At 56.5% G+C, this 21855-nt stretch overlaps 1 protein-coding gene across 2 annotated transcripts in view; it reads right to left on the bottom strand.

The window, feature by feature from the left end:
- Positions 1-21855, bottom strand: part of NTNG2 (netrin G2) — a 68134-nt gene that overhangs the window by 15469 nt on the left and 30810 nt on the right. For both annotated transcript variants that reach the window (XM_044920633.1, XM_044920634.1), the window contains exon 3: positions 2722-2894. In XM_044920633.1, the coding sequence (XP_044776568.1) occupies positions 2722-2894 (173 nt within the window). The remainder of the gene's footprint in view (positions 1-2721; positions 2895-21855) is intronic.

Here is a 21855-nt window from a genome sequence, read left to right as displayed (position 1 = left end):
CAAGGAGGTGGGGGGCCCTTCTTTGGGGGGCACTGGGGTGCCGGAGGACAGGAGGGGCACCGCGACAGGGGCAGACGGGTTTCCTGGAGGCGCTGATGGAACTGGCCACCGGAGAGAAACCACAGTGTGTGCTCCCATCTGCGGAGATATGGATTTGGCCGAGTGACTCACTGAAACAGAAGCGTAGCCGCTCCCGCATGTGGAGCGCTCACTGTGTGCCAGGCACGTGCTAAGCGTGGCCCCCGTGTGGCCCGGTTAGTCCTTGCCAAACCCCACAGGGGCTCTCAGGGTCCTGATTCTACAGTTCGGGGAAACAGGGCTCGGGGTAAAATGACCTGCCCAGGGCCACACAGCTGTGAGTGGAGGCCTTTCTGTGTGTGTCGGTGCCCCGGGGGCTGAAGGAGGCCTAAGGTCAGGGGTTGACCAGGGAGTCTCAGGAAAGCAGGGGAAGAATCCTCAGGCCCGGAAGGAAGGGGCTGGTGCCAGCCTCCCCCTGAAGAAGAACAGAGGGTGAGGACGCCCCTCGGTGCCCGAGGGGGGGAGGTGTGGACAGCAGGCTACGTGGCACACAGACCGCCCCCGAGTGAGCCCAGGGGACGCCAGGGAGGCCCGGGACGATGGATGATCTCACAGGGCCTTGTGTGGGGGGCGGGGGTTGGACTGGGTTAGGATTTGATTCTGAGGGCCCCAGGCGGGGGCACCCTAGTGAGGAGAGAGCCCTTTGCCTGCAGCGGGGAGGACGGGAGGACGGACTAGCAGGGCCCGGGACGGGAGGGCCGCTCTTGCAGCAGTGAGGGAGGGGATGCGGAGACCGAGTGGGGGCAGTGGAGAGGAGCGGCAAGGAGGGGCTAGCGTCAAGGGAGACCCCCACACTTGCAGCTTGGCCCCCTGGGTATTGGTGCCATTTCTAGGATGGGGACATGGCGGGGGCAAAATTAACCTGGGACTTGTTTCTGTCTGCGTCTTGGGGGCTGTTTTCTCCTGTTGTCCTAGAGAAGGGGGTTCGTGTTAGGCTGAGGACACACAGCACCTCCAGCTTCATCTCTGCTCCGGGGGATTCCGGAGACTCCCCTCCTTCCCGGGGTGGGAGACTCTGGAGAAGCAGGGACCAGCTCCAGGAGCTCCCCAGATGAAGGGGCTTCGCCTGCCCCTGCAGGACGGAGGGGAGAGGGTCCAGAGGCAAAGCCTGGTCTGTGCTCGCATGCGGGTGTCTGGCCACGGCCGGCTGGACAGAGGGTGGGCACCGGGGGTGGGCACCACGGTGTGGGGCCTGCAGTTCAGAGCTGGTCTGTGAGTCTGCCAGTGTCAGGAGACTTGGGCAGATCCTCCCAGGACGTGGGGCAGAGAGCGGGGAGGAGGAGGCCCGCAGGACAGATGAAGGGAGGCAGACTGCCAGTCAGAGAGGGAGGTGACAGCCACTAAAGAAAGGGCTCCAAGGATGGCTCCAACAAAGACATGGGTGGGGCACCTGGCGGGGAGGGGGCCGGGTGGGGTGGCTGTCAGCGCCCAGAACTCTGGGTGCCTTTGAAGGCCCGGAGTGCCGAGAGCGCCTGGCAAGTCACCCCTTCAAAGGGCTGCCGCCCAGCACAGACACGACAGGCCTGTCATGGCCTCGCTGTGAGGCTTTCAGCTTTGATCAGCCTAAAGTCCCATAAACCTTTCACATCAGTGGAGAGAGGGCGTTAGTGGAGGGGCTCCCGCGAGGGTGCCCAGGCGGGCGGGTGGTCCCAGCGCAGGGGGCCGCCGCCACCTCTGGCTTTGGAACCAGGCCCAGGGTTGGCCCGTTGCCTGCTGCTGGACCAGGGCTGCTGGGCCTCAGTTTGCTCGTCTGGAGAGCGGGGGAATCCCAATTCCACCCGTGGGGCAGCTGTGAGGGCTAAGGGAGAAGCGATGTATGAGTGCCTGGTGCAGCCTTTGTCAGAGTGGGACAAGTGTCGGACCTCAGTGGTGTCGCTAGGGGGCTGGCCAGGGCGGGTCTTCCCTAGGGGCCAGCCCCGGCGCCTCCCCACGGCAGCTCGGGGTTTCTCTGGGATTTGTGATTTCATGAAAACATCCGTGGATTATGCTGGAGGCCCCTGATGAGTGGGCCCCCCCAAAGGGTGTTCACGAGGCAGGCATGTGTGGGCGCACCCCGAGGAGCACTCCCCTGGCACGGGAAGGCTGTGGGCGGGAAGAGGGGACGATGCAGGGAAAGGAGGCCGGGAGTCCGGAGGGGATCTCAGACCAGGGTCTCGAAGGACCCTTCTGTAAAGTGGGATAAAAGAGACCCCCTTCCAGGGGCGACCCTGAGGGTCAAGGGGGGCGGTGACCGCGCAGCACGCGGCGCCCGTGTGGCAGGTTTTAAATGCCCCGTAAGCGCTGGTTATGAGGGATGGTGCTGCTGGAGTCAGGGGTCTCCGCCACCCCCCTCCTGACACCCCGTGGTGCCTTCTCTCCAGCCTGCGGGGTCCAGCAGCGGAAGGACAGCAGGAAAGGTGCTGAGCAGCTCATCTCGGGTTTCCCTCGGCGCCCGGCGGGGGGGGGGGGGTGGCTTAGGTGTTGCAGGAGGCAGGTGTGCCGAGTAACAGGGGCTGCGAGTGTGCACACTTGTATTTGTGCACACGTTGGCACGCGTGTCTGTGCGTGTGCGTGCTCGTGTGTGCATGTGGCCCACAGCCCCTGGGGTGGAGAGCAGGGGAGGCCGCAGCCTCGCTGGCCGGGGCCGGGGGGGCGGGTACGTACACGCGTTGGGAGAGCCGTGGGGCAGCGGCAGGTAGGAGCCGGCGCGCCAGGACCGGGTGCGGAAGTTCCTCTTGCACTTGCCGCAGTCGGGGCCCGTGGTGTTGTGCTCACACTCACACTGCAGACTGCCCTCCCTCACGGAGCACAAGTTAGCGTGCAGGTTGCACTTGCACCTGGGGGGGGCACAGAAGGCCAGAGAGGTCAGTGAACTCGTGGGCAGGTGGGCGCGGGACGGTGACACTGGAGGCCTCCCGTCCAACCTGCTGGGACTCTCCTTTGGGACGAAACCTCCCTGATCAGCCTGCTCTTCAGAAAGCACCATTTCCACCCATTCCCAGGATAAAGCTGCCCCTGGAGCCCCTGCCGCCCGTCTCCTCCCCTATCTGGTGGCACCTGCAGCGTTCTCCGACATCCCAGGACAGGGTGACAAGGTGACCTTGACCAGACGCTGTGTCCTAATCACCTTTGCTCTTGACCGAGACGGCTGACAGGCAGCAAGGGCTGCTCACCAGCCCTCCCTGTGTAGACCCGGCCCCGGCCCAGGGCCACCCCTCAGCTCTCAGCCTCGGCCCACACCCACACCCTTGAGGGCAGACGGAGAGAACCCCGACTCCCAAACCCCGTCGGTTCATCCACACATGTATTATTCATTCATTCATTCAAATATTTATAGGCAACTCATTATTCTGAAATCCGGTAAATAAAGGGAGAGAATCAAGCATGTCCTCTCTGTCCTGTGTAAACTGTACCTCTGAGTAACCAGCTGTGGATGAGGGAATGTTTCTTTCTATAGAAGCATCCCAGCTAATAACCGAAGAGGGAAGGATTAGAAGGTCGCCATGTAGCAGCCCTCCCTTCGCCAGTGGCCCGAGGCTCTGAGCGGCAGCTGCCGGCCATCGCGCAGAGATGGCTGACCAGTGGAAGGACACACGGCACCCCGGCGTGGTCTCACCAAAACACACCGGACTTGAATCTGATCGAGCCTCCACATCCGTCTACGAAATCCCAGGGAATACAGGGGCCAGAGACACACAGAACAACAGCAGCAGGACGCAGTCAGCCCCGTCCAGACGGAGGGGGCCCCAGGGGTGACGAGCCAGCTCTCTACCAGCTGAAGGGCAGGGGGCAAAACCGATGGGGGGGGCACCCAGATCAAGAGAAGCCTCAAAGGCATCAACTAATTGCAGGGCGAGGACCTCATCTGGATCTTGAGTCAAACAACTTCTAAACTCAAACCAGTATTCATGAAACAATTGGAAATCCGAAGACTGACTGTATTTGACGATCTTAAATTAATGTTGACTAGATGTGGGGATGGTGGTGGGGTTACATTTTTTAAAGTCCTTCTACTTTCAAGATACACACTGAAGTATTTACAGATGAAATGAACTGGGGTCTGGGATTTGCTTCAAAATAACACGGAAAGGAAGAAGGTGGCGGGAGATGGGGATGAAACCAGAAAGACCACGAGTTGATAGCTGCCCAAGTCGGGGGACAGGTAAATGGCAGTCCTCTGTTTGCATGCATGTTGGAAATCCTCCATAAGAAAAAGAAAGTAAGAGTGCTCTAGGTTCTGATACGGGAAGATTTCCAAGGTATGCAGTCAATATTTATAAAAAGCAACTTGCAGAATAACGCGTTTAGTAGAATCCTGTTTTTGTTAAAATATGCAAGAACTGTAGAGAGAGGGTACCTGTTATGTGCCAGGCTCTGGGCTGGGGAGCAGATCGTGGAATGGTCAACACAGCCGGTGGGGACCCTGCTCTGGCAGAGTATACAGTCTATCTAGTAGGGCAATGACTGAAACCAGTGATTGGGTTGAGTCCGTGGAGCACGGGGACATGTTAGGGCAGTGAAGCCATTCCGTGTGACACGGTCATGGTGGAGGCAGGACACTGTGCATTGGTCCAAACCCACAGAGCTGACAGCACTGAGAGGGATCCGTGATGTAACCCATGGGCTCTGGTTCACAGTAACACACCATTGCTCATCACCTGTAACGAATTTACCACGCTGGTGCAGAGTAATGACAGGGGGAGACGTGTACCCGGAGACAGGAGTATTGGCGACTCTCTCCACCATGGGCTCCAGCCTCTCTAAGCCTAAAACTGCTCCAAAACATGACGTCTATTAATTTGACAACAGTCATCGTGCAAATCTTTAATTAATGGCAATTGTTATAGGTGCCCAAGCATCATATAGGAGAGGGAATCATGGGGGGGTCTTAACTTAGTCTTGGGGGAGCAGGATAGGCTTCCAGGAAGAACAGTTTTAAACTAAGGCCTGAAGGAGGATCAAGAGTTTGCCAGACAAGGAGGAGAGAACCTTCTGGAAAGAGGCAAGACCTGGAGGAAAGACCCTAGCCCCGCCCCTGGGGTCTGAGAGGAGCCCAGAGGGTGAGAGGAGGCCAGCCCAGGACACAGAAGCCACTGGGAGATTGGAGGCTGTCTGCCCTGGGGCATCGTTTATATCCCTGGGGCAGCTCCGTGCAGAATGCCCTGTCTGGGGCGCCAGAGCCAGGGAGGGGAGGTCAGGGAGAAAGCTGGGCGTCGGCTGGCAGCAGAGAACAGAGGCCTGGGCTCGGGTGGAGGCACGGAGGCTAGCCTGTGGTGTTCAGTTATGGCAGCCCCGGGCAGACTAATACATGTGTCTTCTGGTGACATTTAAAATACATGTATCCACACCCAAATCACCAAGAGAAAATGTATCTGGGTATTAGCGTGATTGTCCTAGGTCGGGAAGGGATGGGCTGATACATGGTTCTTATTTTCTTCTTTGTCACATTGCACATTTCCTACATTCTCTATCGTGAGCAGGTATTACGTGTATAAGCGGATGACAAATGTTATTTTAAACTGGGTGGTCAGGCCAGGGCGGGGAGGGTGGATGGCTGCCGAGCTCACACATGCCTTTCCTCTCGGAGGGGAGGTCCTCCAGGTCTCAGGGGGGCTGAGTGGGAAACCCTGCTCCAAGTCACACACCACCCGCGTTCGTGACTCATTCTCGGGTCCAGGGATGTCTCCCGAATTCTCCGGAAGGGAATTCTGATGCAGACAAAGGCCCTGTCCTTGGTGTCAACAGATGCTGAAGTCTGTACTCTTTCTTACTCTCCAGCCGCCACCACCCCCTCTCCTTACAGCCTGGGCCCCGACCCTGTGGAGAATCTACTGCAGTGCAGACCTGGGCTCCACAGCACATGAAGAAGCCTGTTCACTCTTTCTCCGGAGTTCCAATCCACAGCCACATAGGCACAGTGGGCCTGCCGTGTGCTCAGCTCTTGGAAAGGCACAGGGGGATGGGCAGGCACCTGCTGGCGCTGGTGACGCTTCTTCCCGGGGAAACTAGACCCTAGAGCTAGTCCTTGGCAAAGAGAGGGCTTGTGCTTAACCCTACTGGTCAGCACATATGATGCTTCCCTAATGCCCTCACTCCCTCCTCCCTGACCACCCCACACACAGTGCCCATTAGCGGATCACAGGCTCTGACAAGTCCTGCACGAAAGAAATCTGTCTGACTTTGTCTAACAGAGTTTGTTTGCAAAATGAATTTGACCTCAGATTTTTTTTCCCTTCTGAATTCCTATTTAACATCCCACTGAGCTAGCTGGAGAGGAACACCCCAGCTGTGTGGAACCAGGAATGTACTCCATGCTTCTGGCCCGAGGACGGGATATTTTTAGGTATCAGCTACATGAAAAGATTGCCATCTCAACTTTGGGTGATAACACTGACCTTGGCTTGTTAAAAATGCGTAAAGACCAGCTGAATCTGAGAATCAGATTGTAATGATGGTAGCGGGGAGTCCAGGGTGTCAGAGATGGACAGGCCCATGGGGTCCAGGCTGGGGAGAAGCCAAGGCTGTGCAGCTAGTTACTCCAGACCCAAATCCCGACCCGCTCTGCCCCAGTCCCCTGCTGGCCAGGCCCTCCCACAGGCCTCCTCTCCCAGAGGGTGTCTTGGCTTCTCCACCCTCCCTGGCTGAGCTCTGGAATGAGCCCGGTGTCTCCTCCACCAAAGAGAGAAGTTCCCTGTTGGGCACAGCTGCCAGGAGAAGCCCACATGGTAGGGGAAAGCCTCACCAGGGCTGGCACAGAAACGGAACGCAGTCAACGGAGGTGTTTCTTAGACTTGCTGATTTTGCAGGAAGGTCTGGGTGACGCCACCTCTGTGCACACAGATGTGTGGGCTTGGCCTCTCTGGCTCTCTCCTTGTGCTCTCCTGCTCTCTCTCTCTCTAATCTCTCCAGGTCTCTCTGTCTCTCCCTCCCCATCTCTGTCCAGCATGTGTTCTGAGCTTGCTTTCCTCTGGACCTCGGCATATGCTGTTCCCTCCACTGGAGCATGCTGCCAGGCCCCGCCCCCCCCCTCCTAAAGCGAACCCCTGGGGGAAGCGTCAGGTTTGAGGCCAAATGTCACTTCTGCAGGGGAACTTTTCACAATCTCTGCTCCATCAGCCCCTGTTACACCGTCCCTCTTCCCCAATAAGCGTCAGCATCAGCACCGTCTCCCACGGTGGAGCGCACGATGTGACTGTAGGCGATGCATGCGTGAGCTATAAAACAATTTCGGGATTAGTATTTATTTTGAACACACAGTATTTTTTTTTAAGTGACAATCTCATCAGACCTGGGATCTTAAAAATATTATCGCCTATGTGAAGCAAGGAAGTATATTCACTTAAAGCAACTATTAAGCAAGTAAATTAATAATATGGGATATCCACATGCACGAGAATGAAGTCACACCATAAACAGAAATTAACTCAAAATGGATCGAAGACCTATATGTAAAAGCTAAAACTAGAAAAACGGAAACATACAGGCAAATCTCTGTGACTCTGGGTAAAGCAGTGGTTTCTTATCCAAGACGCCTAAAGCACAGACAACAGAAGAAAAAAAATGTATACACTGGATTTTATCAAAATTAAAAACCTGTGTGTGTCAAAGGCCACAGTCAAGAAAGTGAAAAGACAATTCACAGAATGGGAGAAAATGTTGCAACTTAGATCTAGACTACATAATGAACTCTGCACCTCAGTAATAAAAAACATAACCCAGTTTTTAAAATGGTGAAAGGATCTGCATAGACCTTTCCCCAAGAAAGACACACACATGGCCAACAAGACCGTGACAAGATGCTCAGCATCATTAACCGTCAGCCAAATACAAATCAAAATTACTGCGAGTTACCCCCTCCAGGTGCATCTTAGGATGGTTATCAAAAACACAGATAATAACAAGCGTTGGTAAGGATGTGGGGAAACTGAAACCCTTATACGCTGCTGGTGGGAAGGTAAAATGGTGCAGTTGCTTTGGGAGGCAGTCTGGCGGTTCCTTGCAAGACTCAACACGGAGTTAATCCAGCAACAACACGTGACCCAGCGATCCCACCCGTAGTAGGTATACACCCAGGAGAAACGAGAGCATGCCCACACAGAACATGTGTGCATGGATGTTCATAGCAGCCACCTTCACAGTAGCCGAAAAGTAAAAACAACCCAAGCGTTCATCAACAGAAAAGCAGAATACATACAATGGAATATTACTGGGCCATAAAAGGGAATGGAGTCGTAACACCTGCTACAGCATGGATGAAACTGGAAAGCATGATGCTAAGCAAAAAAAAAAAAAAGCCAGACACAAAAGGGCAAATGCTGTTTGATTCCATTTATAGGAAATGTCCAGATTAGGCAAATCCACAGAGACAGAAAGTAGATTAGTGGTTGCCGGGGGCTGGGGAGAGGAGAGCAGGGATTCCTTTGAAGGTGATGAAAATGTTCGAAAGCCTGACTGTGGGGATGGGTGCATGCATCTGTGAGTAGATTAAAGCCATTGAACTGTACACTTTAAATGGGTGTGTTGTGTGGTATGTAAATTGTATCTCAGTAAGCCGTTAAATGAATGAATGATAATTGGGATATGGGAAAGTCGTGAAGGGGTTACCTAAGTGACAGGGTTTTATTATAATCTCTCTCCTAGAAACCTTCCGAGGTTTATTTTACTCTTTGTATCAACCTATCGCGCTGCACCTTAAAGAAGGCTGCTGGCTGAGTATGACTGACACGTGGCACCATTCTGAGAGCTCCACGAAATAGCACACGGGACTTTCCCAGCAATCCTATGAACGACATACCGTTGTTATAGCCATTGAGCAGATGGGGCAACTGAGGCCCAGGACGGGGAAGTGAACTGCCCGACGCCCCCCAGCCGGGAAGGGGCAGAAGCTGGGACTTGAACCAAGGCAGCCCCAATGCCGGAGCTCACACTCGATGCCTGAACTCCCTGGTGGCCAGTGGGGGCGGGGGTACCGTGGAGCTCCAGAGTCCCAGTTTCGTCCCCTGCTCACCCCAAGGCTGTCATGAGAATCGGTGGCGTTGGGCACCCGTGAGTGAGGGAATAAATGAATGGACAAAGTAATGCACCTGCCACATGACTATCCGCACACATAGGGTGGCCGAAGCCAAAGCCCCCGCACACGCAGCCACCATCCAGGGTCTGTGCCCCTTCCTCCTGCCTTTCCTGGTGATGGCAAGATGGTAGCCCTGGCCTGTGGTTACACCAGCCTGGGATGTTTGGCCTCCTACTGTGTGACCTCAGGAAGGCTGCGGAATTTCCCACGGCTCAGTTTCCAATCTGTAAAATAGGATGTCAGTGGCACCTGCCCCCCAGGGTTGCTGTAAGACGTAACTGGGATGTGGTCTATGAAGGACTTGCTCAATGCTTAGAAGCGCTTCACAAACGTTAGCGTCCTGTTGGTTTCCTCATTCCTTAGACTTCTGAGCTCCTGGAGACAGGGATCTTGAGAGCCTTCCAGGAATGAACGCGCCAACTCTTCACAAGAGCCTTACGAAGCGTATATTACTATCATCTCCGTTTTACAGGTAAGGAAATGAGGCACAGAGAAGGGAAGTGAGTTGCCCAAGGCCACACAGCTGGTGAGCCCCGCTTTAGGAAGGGCCACAAGCAGGCAGGGGGCCGTGGCCTGGAGAGTGTCGGGGCTGGCTGTCAGACAGACACGGGCCCAGAGGAGAGCAACCCACCCACAGTCCCCCAGACACAGGCACGTGCCTCCCCGCCCTCCCTCAGGCTACCTCCTGTCCATCTGGGATTTCTCCTCGCTATTCCAGAAGGCCCTTGGGAGATGAAATAAATAAAAAAATAAGCGAGCATATATCAATAATTTATTGAGCACTCATATGTGGACAGGCGCTGGGCAACGTGCACTGTTAACCTGTGAAACCCAGAAGGCACACTCCCCCACCGCCGCAGGTGAGGATGCTAGATTCTAGTAGGTCACGTGACAGTAACTCACTCCAGGTCTCTGGGTGGTGGATGGGCGGGATTTGAACTCAGGGCTGTCGGGTGCTCATAGCCGCTTTCCCACCTCACGGCTCTTGGAGCTCGCCTTCTGCTGACAGCACAGAGATGACCAAGGCCAGGGGAGGGGACACAAGGCTGTGCCGCTGCCCACAGCCTTCGCAATTCTGACCTTGCCTGGCCTTGGCCCAGGAAACGGGCAGCCACAGAAGAAAGAAGCCCCTTTGCCACCTTCCCTCCCAGCACCAGCTTCTGCCTGTGTGCAGGCCTGGGTGGGTGGTTGCCCCGCCTGCCCGAATGTTTCTCCTGCATCCATGGGATCAATTTTCCCCAGGAATTGCTTTTTGAATTTGACCTTTGAGAACCATCAATCTCACCAGAGAACCATCACCTGAGCCACCTGACCCCGCTACACAGCACTTTCCAGCCCATCCATCAGGAAGCATTATTTGATAATGAACAGGGACAGTGTGAGGCCGGCCAGCCCCAGGGGGCCTGCCACGGGCTAGCGGACGCTCCCAGCCCACCGGACCTGCTGCCCCTCCCAGCCCAGCCCCATCTCAGAGTCCCAGGCTTTAAGTCCTATTGACACAGCAGGAGCGGGTCCATGAGAGACAGAGAGAGGGGGAGAGGAGAGAGAGAGGGGGAAAAGAGGGAGAGACGGAGAGAGAGAGGACAGGGAGGGAGAGGGAGGGACAGAGGGAGAGGGACAGGAGGAGAGGTGCTGAGTCAGCAGCCAGACTCTCGCCCCGGCCCTGCTCCTAATTTGCTGGGTGACCTTGAGCAAGTCACTGCTCTGGGACTCAGACCTTTCCTTTGCAACTTGCAAGGGTTGAATTACACCTGAGATTTTCAATTTTGCTGTTTCATTGCTCGCAAGTGCCTGACGCCCTGCCTGGCCTACGGTGGGCTCTCGGCGTCTGTTGAATGAATAAGTGAGCTCATGGCAGCACCGGGGGCAGAGTGGCTGCTCAGGTAACAGGCAGGCGGTGTCATGGCTGGAGCAGCGCCTGGGGCAGGTGACCAGCCTCAGGGCGCTAGTCTCCCCTCCGACGGGCCGTTGGGAGGGAGGGGCGCCCTTAGGTGGGGGCCACTGCATGGGATCCAGCACAGATCGAGCACTGCACAGATTGCCAACGGCCGAGAGGTCACGGAGGTGGGAGTGGGGGTTCCTAGGAATGAAGACTGGCCTTACCCTTACCTGGCAGCCCCCAGGTGCCCAGCCCAAGACAGGCCCCCTCGTCTGTCAACATCCTACACCAGAGCCTGTCTGTGACCAGCAGCTTTCAGATCAGCCTGCCTGTCCTCCAGGCCCTGGGGGTCCCCACCGGGGGACACACACACTGTCATCCCAGAGCCACTTTCCTGAGGAGACATATCTGGCAAATAAAAATTTAGGGTGCCTGGTTAAATTTGAATTTCAGGTAAACAATGAATAGGTTTTTAGTATAAGTATATCCCATGACCTATGTGGGACATACTTACACTAAAAAATTTTGTTGTTTATCTGAAATTCAAATTTACCTGGGCATTTTCTCTGGCAGCCTCACCTGCCACCCCTGCGCGTGGACACGGCTGATCATGGCCTTCCAGCCCAACCCCTCACCCCTCTTGAGGCCTGGCATGGGCTGTACCCCCTTGCCCACTGGAAGCCCGCCCTGCTGCCCGCCCTCCAGACAGAGGGCCTCAGCCCCCTTCTCAAGTCAATGAGTCCCTAATGAGCCCCCGGGGACAGCAACTGTCTGCAGGCGGGGCCAGGCCTCACCTCCAGGCGAAGGCCATCCCAGACAACCCCAGTTCTCGGGGACTGTGCTCTGCTCCTGCCAAGAGGCGACTGGCACGCCGACATCACCCCCTCCTGTCCACCTGCAGGGCCTGGCCGGGGCCTCGGCAGCCGCACGACCGCGGGGACCACAGGGCCACCAGCCCCGGCCAGGCCAGAGCGTGCCCTGCCCTGCAGGGAGGGCGGGTGGCACCCGGGAGCTGCCGGCGGGAGGGCCATCTGGCCACGGGCCTGGCACCAGGGCTCCTTCCCTCCTTGGGGCGACAGGAGCGGGTGTTTGGAGCGCCTCCCAGACAGGAGGGCGGGAGGAATGTAGGTCAAGGCCTGGCAGCCGGAAAAAGTGATGTCATCGCTCCTGGGCAGGAGGGGGGCGATGGGAGGGAGGGAGACGGGTGCTGGAGCCCGCAGGGAGGAGGGGCCCAGGGCTGGCTCCCCTCCAAGGTCAAACCCACCAGGATTTCAGGACATTCGCAGGGACCCCTTGGACATGGGCCACACGGGGGGGCTCAAGGGAGAGCCCAGGGCCCTGGTGGTTCTTGGTAATGCATCCTCTCTGCCTGGCGTCCCCCCAGTTGGCCGCTGGTCCGTGTGTGGAACGGAGAGTGGACTTGCGTGTTCCCAACACCCTGAAAGCTGGAGCTGTTGGGGACAGCGACTATTTTTAAGCAGCCATGGTATCTGCCCATTTCTCTGCCAGAGAGAACCTGTTCCTTTGGGTAAAGGCGGTTCTGTTTTCCGGGAGACATTTCAATGGGCTGCTGGGTTTAGCGGGAAGCTCACCCCAAGCCTGTGCTGGCCTGGATGTGGCGGCGCAAGAGGGTGGACACAGGCTTGCAGGACGAGGGAGACGGTGACAGTCCCAAGGGAACTTCCCTCGTGGAGGGGCTCACGCTTCAGGGCTGGGGTCTGCACTCCAAGGAGGGAGGATGTGGCCTTGGGAGGGGGCTGGGGCTCCCTGGAGCAGGGGGGGGGGGGGGGGGGGGGGGGGGAGCTTCCCCTCCCAGCCAGCAGGTGGCCATGGAAATGGCTGGGTCTCAAGGTGCTGCTGGCCAAAGGTCATCCTGTGATGTGTTCTTTCCCCACAGGGAATGCCATGGCCTGGGGGCCTCAGGCCTTTTTGGTGGGGGGATGAAGGGAGAGGACTGTCCTTGGCCGGGGCTCAGCAGTATGGAGGGATGGGCAGCTGTTGCAGAAGCAAGCAATGGTCAGGAGGAAAGCTTAGGGATCCAGCTGGATCAAGAGTTGACAAGAGACCAGCAGGACACAGTAGGGATGGTGGGAAGGGGAACCCAGTAAAATGCTGGACTTTTCCAGTGAATTAGTGGAAGGAGGCAGGGCTGGGTACGGGAGGGAGGGAAGGGGGCTCCCGGGTGCCGGGGACTACAGAAGGCGGGACCCCGGCAGCGAGGGGTCTGGCTCTCTCAGGGTAAGGTGGATAAATGCTGGCGGCCACTCCTGGAACGGGGTCAGACCGGCAATTGAGTTCATTGGCTAAATCAAATTTGGGCTTCTGTGCGAAGTCCTTTTATATTAAGTGCTTTAACGTACATCACCTCCTCCAGACTACTGATAAATCTCATTACCCATTATAAAGCCAGAGGCCGCCTCCCAGCCACAGGGAGAGGCTGGTGGAAGGGCGCTGGTGGGTCCGAGTGTGTGGCTTGGGCACAGTGGGTATGGCCAGGGAGGGCCTGGAAAGGCCACCGCCCCCCCCCCCAAGCCTGGCCAGGCTGTTGACTGAAGCCAGATCCGTGTCTCCCCCGCACCTCGTGAGAGGCCCTGGTGCCCTGGAGGGAGGGCAGGCCCAGGTGATCGGCGTTGCTGGGTGCGATGGTGGGCGGGTGAGCAGCAACAGGGTGGGTGTTAGCAAGCCCAAATGGCTTGGCCTCCCTGTCTCCGAGCTGCTAACACGCCACTCCCTTCCTGCTCTGCAAGGAGCTACTGATGGTAAGCTCGTTTGCTCATGGATGAATGAGCGAAAGAATTCAATAAACACACAGCATGCCCACCTGGTCCCCGGTGTCAGCCTCACTGGGGGAACAAGCCAGACCCGACTCAGCTCAGCGCCTGGGGCGGGGCTGGGGGCAAGGGGTCAGAGGTGTCCACGCGTGGCCACCGTGGCTGTGACAGAAAGTGGCACTGCCACACTCCATGAAGGCCAGAGCGGGGCACAGAGGGGTGGCTGCCCAGGTCTCCAGCCTTCGGGAGCCCCAGAGACGGGGCCGTCTGAGCCAAGCCCGAGGGAGGAAGAACCTGCCAGACAGGAGGGCAGGGAGGGCTGGGTTGTGCTCCAGGCAGAAGGAACAGCCCAGAGGCAAGTTAAAGGGACCCACCGTCCAGGCCCCAGGTCTGCAAGGCCTCAGAGCCCACGCTGCCAAAGGAGGGGAGAGCAGAGCTGCAGAGTGTGGACTTGATTCTAGGGGCGGTGGGAAGCCACTGAGGGGAAGGGACATGGCTGGACTTGTGTTTGGGAAAAAAGCCTCTGCATGGAAGGGGCAAGACTAAAGAGAGAAGCCAGTCATCTCCCCAGATGAAATCCTGGCGCTGGTGGTGCCGCTCTCTGGGGGGCAGGAGGGTGACGGGAGTCCATGTAAGGAACCTGCTCAGGCCGGGAGTCGGGTGGGAGGGCTGGGTAGGAATCCAGAGGGAGGGCATGGCCCCGCAGAGTGGCAAGAGGCCTCCAGGATCCCAAGCTCAGAATGGGCAACTCCGAATGGGGGAGAAGCCCCCAGATTCCCCAAGTCCCGGACAGCCAAGCCAAGGCCCCTCGTGGACCCTGGGCTCCCGCTGAGGCCTCAGGGCATCCTATGGCCCCCAGTCTGTGAGTCTGTGAGCAACATGCATGCGATGTTTCAGCGAGTGATATGTTAAGTGACAGGTGTTTGTGGAAGCAGATTTCTGCCTGTGGGGGTGGGGGGCAGGTACACACAAACGTGTGTGGGGGTGATGGCAGGGGGGTAACAGGGAAGGGAGCAGCGGTGAATCGAACCTGTACTTGATATGGGGCAACATGCCAGCGAGCCTTCAGAATGACCCCACACCCCCACCCCGCTCCCTCTGCTGCGGAGGCCAAGGCCTGAGAATAGGCTCAAATCGATCTGCCTGCCCCCTGACTCTCATTGCCCCTCCATGGCCCTGTCTGTCCTGCCCACTGCCCGCACCTCCAGGTCTTGCAGGTCACAGAGCAGGGGGGCAGGGCGCAAAGCCTGCTGGGGCCTGGGGCTCGTGCGTGGGGTGCCGCCAGGCTGTGGGGGCTCCTTGCTACACCGCTGGCAATAACATTGTCTTCCCAAGTTACTTGGGCCACAGGGCATGTCCTTTCCTGCCCGCCAGCTGACTAATGAAGGGGGTGGGGACTGTACCGGAGGGGAGATGAGACCCAGAGGTTCCTCTTGGCTGGAGAGGGTCCCCCTAGTGAGGGACACACACCTGCGAATGAGGTCTGTGTTCAGGTGAGTGAAAACCGACTCCTTCCAAATAACAAGGGTGCCCATTTCTTGCTCACCCGCTGAGCTTGGGGCCTTGAGCTAACGTGCAGGTGCTCGGATGATCCTTACAACAGTGGGATCCGATTTTACAGGTGGGGAAATGAAGGAGACTTGCCTTGGGCCAGAACCTTGCAAAGGAAAGAGTCAGATGCAAATGTAGGCTTCCCTTGACACCATGAGCCCTGTTACCACAGAGAGACCTCTTGGAGCCCCGGGGAGGGGGTGTGTGTGGGGGGGAGGGAGGGGGCTGGCCATCCTTGGTTGCCAGAAGTGTTAGAAGCCGGGTTTCTGACCCAAATAGTGCATCTGTCAGCCTGCATGTGCCTTTCCCCTTCACATGTGGTACAAGGTCACCCTCCATCCCCTCACCCCTCCTCCCACCTGGCGGCCCTCTCCAACCCTTTCCTGCACCCCGTCAGCTCTCCCCACACTGTTTTGGGTGATTCCAGCAGAATGCCAATGTGCTGTGGCGCCTCCCCCATTTGTAGGAAGAACTCTCTCCTCCCCATTTCTCCCCACTGGCTCATGCCCAGTGTCCCTGCTCCCTCTCGGGACCACACTTCTTAAAGGCCTTAACAACACCCCATTTTTACCCCTCGTTCATCTTCTTTTACTTTGTGGCATTCACCCTGGAACCCACCCCAGACAGCTTCTGTCCCCGACTCCACCACATGTGCTCTGGAAGAGGTCACCTTTGACCTCCCCGTTGCCAAATCCACGGACCTGCCTTGCCCTCCTCCATCTGGACCCCAGCAGCATCGGACACACTCGTTCCGCTTGGCTTTGGGCACCGTCCTTCTGGACTCTCTCCCCTCCCAGCTGCTCATGCTCTGTGTCCCGCCTTCACTATCCAACCTCTCTGGGCTCCATCCCAGGCCCGACGTTCTCACCATCTCCCCACTCTCTTGGGGTTTTCGAACGCTCCCATGGAGTCATGATCTCTCTAAGCCCCAGAGGCCCCAGGGCCCCGTCTGGCCTGCACTCCAGACACCGAGGCCTCCAGGGCAGCCCAGAGCCACAAGTCCGGAGCGGAGCTCCCTCTTGCCCGCGTGCGGCCATTCTAGAAAACCCATCAGCGGTTCCTTATAAAGTGAAACATACACTTATCACAGGACACTGCGATCCCACGCCTGGGCATTTACTCAAGGGAAATGAAAACCATGTTCACCCAAAAACCTTGGCATGAATGTTCATGGCGGCTTTACTCACGATCGCCCCAAACCGGAAGCAGTAGCAACACCCCAGAAGGGCTGAATGGCCATAGGAACGGAGGTGTGGCCAGCACACAGTGGGACACCACCCAGCACACAGTAGGACATCACCCGGCACACAGTGGGATGCCACCCGGCACATAGTGGGACATCACCCGGTACACAATAGGACATCACCTGGCACACAGTGGGATGCCACCCAGCACATAGTGGGACATCACCCAGCAACAAGAAAGCCCGTTCCTCAAAGGTACCGTGCTGAGAGAAAGAGGCCACCCACATGCCACATGACTGCACCTATAGGACATTTTCGGAAAGACAACTGTCCGGACAGAGCGTGCATCCGTGGTTGCTGGGGGTGGGGCAGCTATAATGGGGCAGCCAGAGGGAGTTTCATGGGAACATGGAAAATGTCCTGTGTCTTGATGGTGGTGGCAGTCACATGAATCTGTACAGGTGTTAAAATTCATAGAACTGTGCCCCAGAAAGCATGATTTTTACTGTACGAGAAAATAAAAAAATAAAATGTAAAAATGTAAAATCAACTTCCTCCGGAAACTTCTTCCCTCACAGCTGTCCACAGGCGAGAATCCTGGGAGCCCCCTGGAGGCCTTCTGTTCCCCGTCCCCACATGGTTAGCTGCTACCAAAGGCCCCCCATCCCCAGGCGGCCCCCGGCTTCCTCCTCCACCACTGGAACCAGTACCGGCCGCCGTCAGTCTTGGAAGAACCTGCCTAGTTTCCCTGCCACTCCTCGGTCCCCTCCCAACTCAAATGTCGAAGCATCAGAAATCAGATCATGTCACTTCCCAGCATCCTGCAAGAGCTCTCTCCGAACTTAAAATAAAACCAACTCCCTCCCACGGCTGCAGGGCCGGCAGGATCCAGCCATGTCCCCTCTGCTCTTGTCTTAGGGCACTCACAAACTCTAGCCATGTCACATGAAGTTCTTAGAAGGCACCATGCGTGAGAATGCAGGGCCTTTGCACCTGCTATACTCCTGCCGACAATGTGCCTCCCCGACCTGCTCCCACTCACCCTTCGTGAGGTTCTAACTCCTGCTGCATGAAATTATATGGAAGTAGGGTCTTTGCAGATGTGATGAAGACATAAGATAAGATGAGGTAATATGGAGTATGGCGACCCTAATCCAACGTGACTGCCGTCCTTCCAAGAAGAGCCTCAGTGGGCACGCCAGGTCAGGACAGGCAGCAGGGAGGAGCAGAGCTAGGACCGGAGGGATGCAGCGACAGCCCATGGGGCCACAGGTCGATGGCCTCCCCCGAAGCCGGGAGGGAGGCATGGACTGGATTCTCCTCGACACGTTTCAGAGAACGCGTGGCCCTGCCCACCCCTTGATTTCAGACTTCGCGCCTCCAGAGCTGTAAGGCGATACCTTTCGGCTTTTTTAAGCCCACCTGGTTTGTGGTACTTGGTTCTGGTGGCTTTACGACATGAATAAAAGTGTGCATTAAAAGTATCTGTGGAATGAATGAATACCATAGTGAGAAAACTCTCAGGAAACCCTTCTCCTTCAACAAGAGGAAGGGGGGCTCAGTTCTCTCGGCGCTGTTGGGAAGACACTGTTGTTGGTCGTTCCATCCTCAACCCTCCTGCATGTCTCCCCACATCTTCTGTGACTGGTCCAAACCAGGAGCCCTTCCTGCCCCTTCTCACTGATGGGGGGGGGCACACCTGGTCGGGGAGCAGAGCGGAGGCACCCAGGGGAGCTGCACCGGACAGGGGACCCCCATGCAGTTCCCCAGGAACACCTGCCCCCCCACCAGCTCTCAGCAGACGGACAGTGCTGTCTTAATTCTGCTCTTCGGTGGGAAGCAATGGTTCAGGAAGCTCAGCAGACCCAGCTATGGGGGCGTGAAGTGCCCCTAATGAAACCTCTGACTCCAGTGAGCAGAGTTCGTATGTGTTCATTAAAAAAAAAAAAAAGTAGGGGCGCCTGGGTGGCTGAGCGTCTGCCTTCAGCTCAGGTCGTGATCCCGAAGTCCCGGGATCAAGTCCCACATCGGGCTCCCTGCTCAGCGGGAAGCCTGCTTCTCCCTCTGCCTCTGCCCCTCCCCCCGCTTGTGCTCTCTCGATCTCTGACAAATAAATAAATAAAATCTTACCAAAAAAAGTAGCACACAAAGCTCACTCTCCAAACACTCGGGACCACGGACCCCCTTTGAGAATGGCATAGAACCTGGCGCCCCACTTGCAGGCTGACCACCCACATGGCACATGACACCCAGCAAGGACTTCGGGGAGTCCTGGCTCCTAAAGCCCACGTGACCCTCTGAAAAGTGCCCCCCCCCCCCCCCGCGGAGGAGGGCCTCTGGGATGTGCCCTGCCATCTGGCGTTTCATGGGCATGATGCTGGCCCTGGTGCTTACGGGCGCTCACAGGGGCCCAGCCACGGCTCCAAACCCTCTTCTCCAAACCCTTCTTCGCCTCACTTGCACCCCGAGGTCACTGTCTCTGTTTTATGGATGTGGGAAAGGAGGCCTGGGCAGCTGGTGTACTCTGCCCAGGGTCACAGTTGAGGCAGGATTTGTACCCAGACAGTCTGACACAGAAGCCATCCAGGGGCGCCTGGGTGGCTCAGTTGGTTAAGCGACTGCCTTCGGCTCAGGTCACGATCCTGGAGTCCCGGGATCGAGTCCCGCATCGGGCTCCCTGCTCAGCAGGGAGTCTGCTTCTCCTTCTGACCCTCCCCCCTCTCATGCTCTCTCTCTCTATCTCATTCTGTCTCTCAATAAATAAATAAAATCTTTAAAAAAAAAAAAAAGGAAGCCATCCACCCACCTGTTCCTTCTTATTCTTTTTTTTTTTTAAAGTTTTTATTTATTTATGTTTTTAAGTCATCTCTACACCCAACGTGGGGCTCGAACTCCTGACCCCAAGATCAAGAGTCTTTTTCTTTTTTTTTTTAATTGAGGTAAAACAGACGTAACATAAAATTTACCATTTTCCCATTTTTAGGTGCCTGGTTCAGGGGCATTAAGTACATTCACATTACTGGGTAAGTACCAACACCATCCGCCTCCAGAATGTTTGCATCATCCCAAACAGAAACTCCGTCCCCACTACACGGTAACTCTGCACCCCTGCCTTCCCGTTATTTTCCGTTGCTCTGATCCTGACTTCTCCAGGTACCGTATCTGAGCGGAGGCAGAGGATACCTGTCCTTGGGTCCGGCTTATCTCACTCAGCATCATGTCCGCAGGGCTCACCCACGTTGTAGCAGGTGTCAGAATTCCCTTACTCTTTGAGGCTGAGTAACATTCCATGGAATATGGACAGACCACATTTCATGTATCCATCATCTGTCACCGGACACTTGGGTTGTGCCCACCTTTGGGCTGCTGGGCACGATGCTGCTGTGAACACAGGTGCGCACACATACCTTCAAGTCCCTGCTTTCCCTGCTTTCGCACCGACATGCCTCGGAGTGGAACTGCTCTGCCTTGAGCGGGGTCCCAGCATTACAGGGGAATTCACACGCTCCCTGCAGAAAGGCCCAGGGAAGAGTCTAGAAGGAGGGCCAGGCACACAGGTTGGGCAAGAAGGCGCCTCTCTCTCTGATGCACCCCCTACCCCCACCCACTGCCCTCCACACTCACGCCCAGAGTAGAAATCTTCCCTCCGAGGTTTCTATTCTTGTCCTGAGTTCCGTCCATCTCCAGTTACCGGGTGATCAATAGAGACAGGACGTTTGTGGAAGAAGACAAGAAGGCAAGACGTGGGGAAGGGGGGAGGGGGGAGAAAACCAGGTGGGTGTCAGCCGGCCCAGGGACTCGGAGCAGAATCTGGCGAAGCTGGTGGGCTCGGCCAGTCCGGGGTCAGACGCACCCATCCAGGCCCAGCTCTGTCTCTGGAACGGGGCATGTGTCCTCCTCCTCCAAGCTCCTCTTGGGTTAAAAGGGGGTGAGGACACAATGCCTTCAATCTAACACCCACCAAATTTCTAAGTGGTATCTATAAGCTCCTGTTTACTTAATCAACATTTATTATTGTTGTACGGAACAGGTGCACAGGACCTTAATCTGACCCACGGACGTCTCTCCATCATCTCCCACAAACACCACCCTGATGGGCTTAAATATCTCCAGGACAGGGAGCTCCTCCTTCCCTGTCCCCAGCTGACAAAGGCCCAGCTGGACTGGTTCCCTGGAGCCTCCGAGAATTTTCTGAGCAGAGGAATTTGCCCCTGGTCAGGGTTTGGGGATGAGAACCGGATGACCGCCGTCTACTCTCTGTCCTAGACCCAGAGTGGGCAGGACTGGCAACTGTTTCGCTGGTCTGCTCGCGCCCCAGCCCCTGGGTGCCCACCCTGCCACGGACCTGCTGAGTCTTATTAGTACAGTGTCTATGCTGTCACACCTGCAACAGGACAGGAACATCTCAGAGCGTGAGGGACACACGGTCAGCTCAGGAGCTGCCCTGGGCCACCAGTGTGTTTCGTTGTACCTGCACAGGGCTTTTGAAAAAAAATTTTGAAGTAGGTGCCAAAATTTTAAAAATCAAGAGATCTTACATAGATACCTGCTGCCTGCCTTCTCTTGTAACCTCAGAAGATCTGGCAATATTTGGTCTCCTGTTCTGTGAAGGGCCTGCTCTGCCCATTTCTCCACAGACCGCACCCTTCCCTGTTGTCTCTACGGGTCTACATCACCCAGGGATGTGTCTTCCGTGCCCCCGTAGACATTTGGGCTTGCCACCACACTAACCCAAGAACGTATGCTTCTGGGGCGCCTGGGTGGCTCAGTTGGTTAAGCGACTGCCTTCGGCTCAGGTCATGATCCTGGAGTCCCGGGATCGAGTCCCGCATCGGGCTCCCTGCTCGGCAGGGAGTCTGCTTCTCCCTCTGACCCTCCCCACTCTCATGTGCTCTCTCTCATTCTCTCTCTCTCAAATAAATAAAATCTTTAAAAAAAAAAAAAAAGAACGCATGCTTCCCTGCATCTTTTCTGAGCTCCAGTTTCTGGGATGGATGTAGCCATGGCCTCCTATCCAGGCAGCCCTGGCCCCACGCCTCCCTCCCTTACCTGTCCTGCCACCTAGCCCAAGGAAGGGGATGCTGGAATAAGCTCCGTGCACACATCAGCCCAATGAATCCTCACCGCAAGCTGATGAGGGAGCTACTATATTTCCATTTTGCAGATAAGAAAACTGAGGCTCAGGCAGGTTAAGGAGATCCAGCTAATCAGTGATGGAGCCCTGCCTCTCCAACTCGCTTGAGGAACTTTGCAAAGAGAGGGCTTTCTGGAACTTGCTCCAAACTTATGGGATCCAAGGCTCTTTCGTGGTGGGGCTGGGGAACCTGTCATCTTAAAAAGCTC

The sequence above is a fragment of the Neomonachus schauinslandi genome, chromosome 13 (genome assembly GCF_002201575.2).
Source record: "Neomonachus schauinslandi chromosome 13, ASM220157v2, whole genome shotgun sequence".
Lineage (NCBI taxonomy): Eukaryota > Metazoa > Chordata > Mammalia > Carnivora > Phocidae > Neomonachus > Neomonachus schauinslandi.
Note: the sequence above shows the minus strand (reverse complement) of the source record. Positions and strands in the feature narration are given on the sequence as shown.